The 6,423-nt window shown below is 38.8% G+C and overlaps 1 protein-coding gene across 2 annotated transcripts; it reads left to right on the top strand.

The window, feature by feature from the left end:
• Positions 1-864: 864 nt before the first annotated feature.
• Positions 865-6,137, top strand: ngb (neuroglobin). 2 transcript variants are annotated; one of them, XM_041812602.1, is made up of 5 exons: positions 865-1,283; positions 1,370-1,599; positions 2,004-2,112; positions 2,195-2,314; positions 2,413-6,137. In XM_041812602.1, the coding sequence occupies exons 2-5, from the start codon at positions 1,502-1,504 to the stop codon at positions 2,563-2,565; spliced, it is 480 nt and encodes a 159-aa protein (XP_041668536.1). In that variant the 5' UTR covers positions 865-1,283; positions 1,370-1,501; the 3' UTR covers positions 2,566-6,137. The 2 variants fall into 2 exon arrangements, with proteins under 2 accessions (XP_041668536.1, XP_041668537.1); XM_041812603.1 differs by lacking the exon at positions 865-1,283 and having other exon boundaries at positions 1,331-1,599.
• The last annotated feature ends 286 nt before the right edge of the window (positions 6,138-6,423 follow it).

The raw sequence follows: 6,423 nt of genomic DNA, 5'->3' as shown, positions 1-6,423 counted from the left end.
ACTCCATGGTCAAGTGGAAGAAAGTTTTTTGGTCTGACAGTGCTTTTTTTTTGCCATCAGACAGCATACCATCCCCACTATGAAGCACAGTGGTGACAGCATCATGCTGTAGGGATGTTTCTCAGCAGCCTGCCCTGGAAGGCTTATAAAAGTAGAGGGTAAAATGAATGCGGCAAAATATAGGACAATCCTGGAGGACGATCTAATTCAATCTGCAAGATAACTTCAGCTTGGAAAGATTTGTTTTCCACCATACAATGACCTGAATCATACAGCAAAAGCTACACAGAAAAGGCAACAAGGTGAATGTTCTGGAGGGGCAGGTCAAAGCCCAGACCTCAATCCAAAAGAGAATCTCTAGCTGGACTTGAAAAGGGTTGGTCCTGCCAGATTCCCATGCAATTAGACAAAGTTTGAGCAGTTTTGCAAAGAGAATGGAGTCAAATTGCAGTGCAAGCCTGATCAAGACCAATTTACACAGACTTAGTGCTGTGATGGCAGGCAAAGGTGCATCTACTAAATACTGACTTGAAGGGAGTGAATATTTATGCAATCACATTTTGCATTACGTAGTTTTGTTTGATTGACATTACCTTGTAGAAATCTGTTTTCACTTTACATTTAAAGGTCTTTTAAAATTTTGTCAAAAAAGCCAAATTAGATTGAGCATGATTGATTCATCCAAAGGGATGAGTACTTTTAATATGCACTGTATGCATACACTTGTTGTTTACTAGCCTAAATTCACAGTCATTTTTTTAGGTTTAAAGCTTTTTTGATAGAACATTCTAATATATGCAACGGTTCTGCATTGAATATTTTTAATAAATTTCTTGTTAACTTGAATTATCTTTTTAAAAAAAGGCTGAATATTTTAGGCACAGTGGGGGAATTTGCATGTGCATATTTTATGTTTGTGTATTTTAGTCCTTGGATAACCTGCAGGAGGAGCTGTGGCTCGCTGCAGCCTCTCTGAAGCAGAAGAGAAAGATCCCTCTTTTTCTCCTTCAGTGGCATGAATAATATCCCCCCTGTGCTGGAGAGAGAGGCAAACAGGGGAAGGGGAGAGAGAGAGAGAGAGAGAGATAGCAGCCAGTGTGACAGATAAGAGCATGGCACAACTTGCCTCCCTTGACTAGCAACGCAGGCCGGGGGAAGATAAAGATCACCCAGAGTGTCAGGCAAGGCTGCAGCCTGCACACACACAATCACACACATACGCAGACTCCTCAGCCTGCAGGCTGCAACAGAAGAAGTTCAGAGAGAAGACTGACCTCTGGGAGGTAAGTATGTTTGTGCATCTCTGTTTTAGATTTTTATATCGGAATCATCAGCTGTTTTGCTCACGATCGTCTTCTTTATTTTCCAGGTGGCAGAAGTTTCCTCTTTGGATTACCTTGTTTGGTATGGCTTTCCTCACACTGCGCCTTCTCATCCTGTAGAGGAGTTGTGTGTCTCCCCCTCTAGAAGAACTTGCCTGGTGTTTACAGCCTCAGGGAGGATGGAGGAGCTGTCAGGCAAAGACAAGGAGCTGATACGAGGCAGCTGGGAGAGCCTGGGCAAGAACAAAGTTCCTCATGGTGTCATCATGTTTTCCAGGTAACATTTTACACCATATCATTAAAAAAAGACAGTAAAAAAGAGTAAAAAGGAGGAAACATCTACTCACTGCAGATGTACTTCTATTCAAAGTAATGCTTGACTTAGGGTAGTGGTATCTTGCTGTTTTTGTGTTGTTACTTAACAGCTGTGTTGTTAGAATGTGTAACCAAGGTGTTGAGAGAGAATCAAGCTAGATCTGTAGCTGCACACTTTCAAAATGCAGGGACCGGAAGCTTGACTTGTTGCCTGGCGACAAGCTGCAATAATCCACAATTTACTCTGAGACAGCTGCTGCTAAACCTGAGACAAGCAGGAGAGATTTGTAGATGCATGATTTACTGATCGATCTTTATAGATGTGTAAAGACGTCTATAGAACAGTGTGGTGTTTGTGTGTGATAGACTGTTTGAGTTGGACCCTGCGCTCCTCACTCTATTCCACTACAACATGAACTGTGGCTCCACACAAGACTGTCTCTCCAGCCCTCAGTTCCTGGAACATGTCACCAAGGTGAGTTCTTTGTACGGCACTCACAAGTTTCCGGTGTGTGTTTGTGCACAGTTTTAAACTCTCTGTTCACATGTGATGGCAGGTGATGCTTGTGATTGATGCAGCAGTCAGCCACCTGGATGACCTTCACACCTTGGAGGACTTTCTGCTCAACCTTGGGAGGAAGCATCAAGCGGTGGGAGTCAACACCCAGTCGTTCGCTGTAGGAGGAATTTTAATGGAACAACTCTGAAAAAGCAATTACGTGAGTGAATGAGCTGTGACGAGTTTAGGCTAAGATATTCTCTTTTGTGCTTTCAGGTGGTGGGTGAATCCCTCCTCTACATGCTGCAGTGCAGTCTGGGTCAGGCCTACACGGCGCCGTTGCGTCAAGCCTGGCTCAACATGTACAGCATCGTGGTAGCAGCCATGAGCCGAGGCTGGGCCAAGAATGGCGAAGACAAGGCGGACTGAGGCGCACAGCAGGAGCTGCTGAGCAGTTGCTGTCAAATCACTCAACATGGTTGCCATGGAATAAGGTTGTGTAACAGTGTTGCAGTGTTGTGGCTTTGGCTGCTGTACATTTGCTCTGTGAGTTGGGTCACATAGCGTAGCAAATGTTCGGTGTGGTTACAATCGGATCGGCCAATCACAGATTTTATTGTCATTGCTGCAGATGTTTAGCTGCCAGCCAGTGCTGCTGTACAGCTGCGAGGGCAGGCAATGGGGGAAATGATAACTGTTACATCTCTATGTACATAAAGAGTTAGTTTATCTACTCAAATGGTAACAGTGACTGTAGTGGTCTTTGTGATGTATCTTAACAAGTTGATAAATAATATATGTAGACATCACACACTACTCAGACTGTTGTGTTACTGTGGCCAGCATAGGCAGCTCTCTTTCTAACTGGAACACAGTCAACATGTTTAAGGTTTTAGACAAAGCAATGTGACTTTACAGAAAAAAAAATCTATCTGACTTTAATCATTACTGTGTTTTCTATCAGTATTACACATCCTTTTTTATGTGTGAGACTTTTATCTTACATTTAACCTGTTGATTATTAAAAAAAATACTATATACTGACAAGAACTGTTATACTCTGATAGCTTTCTTCAGATATTAATGACTGTTAAGGCGTGCAAGTGCACCTTACTCATCATGGTGTGTGATACTCTCCTCAGTAGAGCTTTTCATAGGCTTCAGCTGACTGTTAAACTCTAAATGATAGACTGTTACGTGACCTAAGAGTTTGAAAGTAAAGGGCATCAGTGTAACGTGTGTTTTTTAGCGATCAGTCATTGTTATTGTAGTAGTAAATTAGTTGCTGATGCTTATTAACTGTGTAATTGTGGCTACACATAGAGGTGAACATAAGCAGAATAGTTTGTGTTTCTCTGACACAGTGGACAAAAAAGTGAACATTTGTTTAGGGTTATAAATCAAAGTTAACATATTAAAGCTCCTGTGAGGAACTTTTGGCTTATGTTGACTTTAGGGCCCTCCTTGGATGAAGCAACACCTCTTAATTCTTTGCTATATAGCAGTGATCATCAACTGGTGGCACCCAGAATTTTACTAGAGTCAGAAAATACGAGGAGAACAATATGCTGTGGTATTCAGGGTATCTGTTTTAATACTCGCAGCTGTTAAAACCCCCCCCCCAAAAAACTAAGATTGGAACGATTTTATCGGGAATGGCTAAACCCCCCCCCCAAAAAATAAACCACCTGTCAACCACTATCAGAAAATTCTATGCATAATTAGCATATACTAATCAACTTTTCTTGAAAGCTGCTGTTTTTTTTGCATCAACTTTTCTTATTGGGGTCTTTGAAAGTGCAATACCCTTGCATAAGAATTAATACCAAATACTTGTATCCTGCACAGATTTTCACCAATCAAAACACAACATGTTGGCAGCAAACCAAGTGATGGGCAGCACAGCAGCCCCAGAAATATGTGGCTAAAATATCTCAATCATCTCCTTGTGGTTGGCTGTAGTAGAGGTGATCTCAATGCTCAATTACATTTCCTAAATGTTTGTATTAGTTCCCCTGAAAATCTACAAATGTAGTTGATGGCCCCTGCTATATAGTACGGTGGCCTGGAAGTGCAATACACAATTACAAAGTCTGAAACACAGTGCTGAGTTTTTGTATTCATGCAAGTTTTTGCATTTGTGTTGTGAACTTTTGTTTTTGTGTTTTTGTCAAATTTCGTTGTGTTTTTTCTTTTAGCAAAGCATTTTGAATTTGCATTTGTGTGAGACCTCTCAGCCACTGTACTTTTGCAAAGCTTGAAACAAATTAGCATTAACTAAAAAATCATTACATTTCATAAAGCAAACTAACATTGACAAAATAGTTTTACAACTGGTGAAACAAATTTAGTACATTTTACAAAACAAGTTAACAAAATGTTTGAATCGAAATTACAAAGTCCGAAACACTTTAACAAAACTTGAAAAAAAGTCAAATACAAAATTACAAAGTCCAAAACACATTTACATAACTTTACAAAAAGTCTTATACAAAATGACAAGGTCTTAAACACTTTTACAAAACTTTACAGAAAGTCTGATAGAAAATGAAAAAGTCTGAAAAACATTTACAAAAAGTTTTAAGGACATTTAAAAAACATCTTACACAAAATTACAAAGTCTGACGTGCTTTTACAAAGCTTAAACAAATCTACAAACAAATTCTAATACAAAATAACTAAATCTGAAATACCAAAACATTTTTACATTTCATGAAACAATTTTTAAATTCAAAAACTGAATTTAGAATTTCAAATTTGCGTTTTACATGACAAGTTTAAGAACAACAGTATCGTAAGGAAAGGAAACTTACCAAATGTTGGATGCGACACATGTTTAAAGTTTTGTAAAAGTGTTTTGGACTTTGCTGATTTGTATCAGACTTTGTAAATTTGTTTCAAGTTTTGTAAAAGTGTTTCACACTTTTGTATTTTGTAAATAATTTTCTGTGCATTTGTTTTGCAAAATGCACATTTGTTTTGTCATTGTAAACTTGTTTTATGAAATGTAGAAATTGTTTGGTCAATGTAAATTTGTGAAAGTTTCTGACTGAAATTTTGTATTATACTCCTAGGACACTGTAATATAGTGTTATGTGACCAAAACATTTTGCTGGTTAAAACAAAAAAAGGCTCATCACATTTGACACAAACCCCTTTGGAGGTGCCCGTAGGCATCAAACGTTTAAATATACATATATTTATATATTCTTGTTTCTGATGACTCTGGTTATTACTGTGGGTCCTTGTTCTATTTCATTACCAACAAAAAATCCCCACAGGAGCTTTAACAGATTTTTTTTAAACAATGTATACTGAGAAATTGTGTGTATATTACTTATTTCTGTGAATCACCCTCAGCTGTTATTTACATTTATGGCCATAATGCCAAGTAACTTAGCAACAAGGCGCCAAGTATTAGATAATAACAGCATACAACTGTTGATCCAAGCTGCTGATATGTGGTTATTATCGCTTTAGTCTGAGTTTACATTGAAGAAGTTTATTTTTATATATTATATGAAATCTATGTGAAGTTAAGAGCATTGATTTTTTTAATGGTAGAGTATATCCTCCAGATGTTTACTCAGCTGCTTCTTATCAGGTTTTTTTGATCATGAAATATATATTTATTCTTCTCATTGTGCAATCATACAAAGTTTTATTGAGCTATTTTATCCCCTGGGGAGTGTGTGCAGCTTGCAGGTTTATTACTGACTGTGTAGGTGGTGTATTTATAGTGATTCACCCCCCTGCAGGTTGTTCATGTTTCTTTTTTGTTTGAACTGTGTATTTTTAGCAGACATGCCATGTTATCCTGTTAACATCCAGCTCTGTACATATTGGCTGTGTCACTGTCTACCTCATCATTATCAGCTGCTACTCAACAGCTAGTTATCCTTCAACCAAAAAACGCACAATATTATTATGAGTATTAAATGCAATGACGCACTCTTTGTGAGCTGGATTCCATCCTAAACGATGTTGTGTGCTTTCTTGAGACTGAATAAAGTTATCTGTGGATATTTTACTGCTAGACAAGGTCAGTGTGTTTTCCTCCTCCGGCTCTCATATTGTTTTTCACAGGCCGATGATGGTTACAACACAGTTGTCAGTGTTTGAAATCAATCACACCATGCTTGATTTCCTTCCCACTGACTGTCCATGCCCCAGTGTTACATAAGATCCAAGCAATGAATGTGGCTCATCGCTCTCGGCGACAAAGACGAGGGCGACTTTAGGCACATCAGCCCACTTACTCATGCAACTGCACAATGTCACATCGAG

Source organism: Cheilinus undulatus, linkage group 18 (assembly GCF_018320785.1).
Source record: "Cheilinus undulatus linkage group 18, ASM1832078v1, whole genome shotgun sequence".
NCBI lineage: Eukaryota > Metazoa > Chordata > Actinopteri > Labriformes > Labridae > Cheilinus > Cheilinus undulatus.
The sequence above is the reverse complement of the archived record's forward strand: the minus strand, read 5'-3'. Positions and strand labels throughout refer to the sequence as shown.

Bases quoted from the DNA above. Each gene is read 5' to 3' on its own strand.
- ngb (XM_041812602.1), top strand. From the start codon at position 1,502: ATGGAGGAGCTGTCAGGCAAAGACAAGGAGCTGATACGAGGCAGCTGG. The intron at 1,600-2,003 runs GTAACATTTTAC...TGTGTGTGATAG, and splicing joins GGTGTCATCATGTTTTCCAG to ACTGTTTGAGTTGGACCCTG. The intron at 2,315-2,412 runs GTAGGAGGAATT...TTGTGCTTTCAG, and splicing joins TCAACACCCAGTCGTTCGCT to GTGGTGGGTGAATCCCTCCT.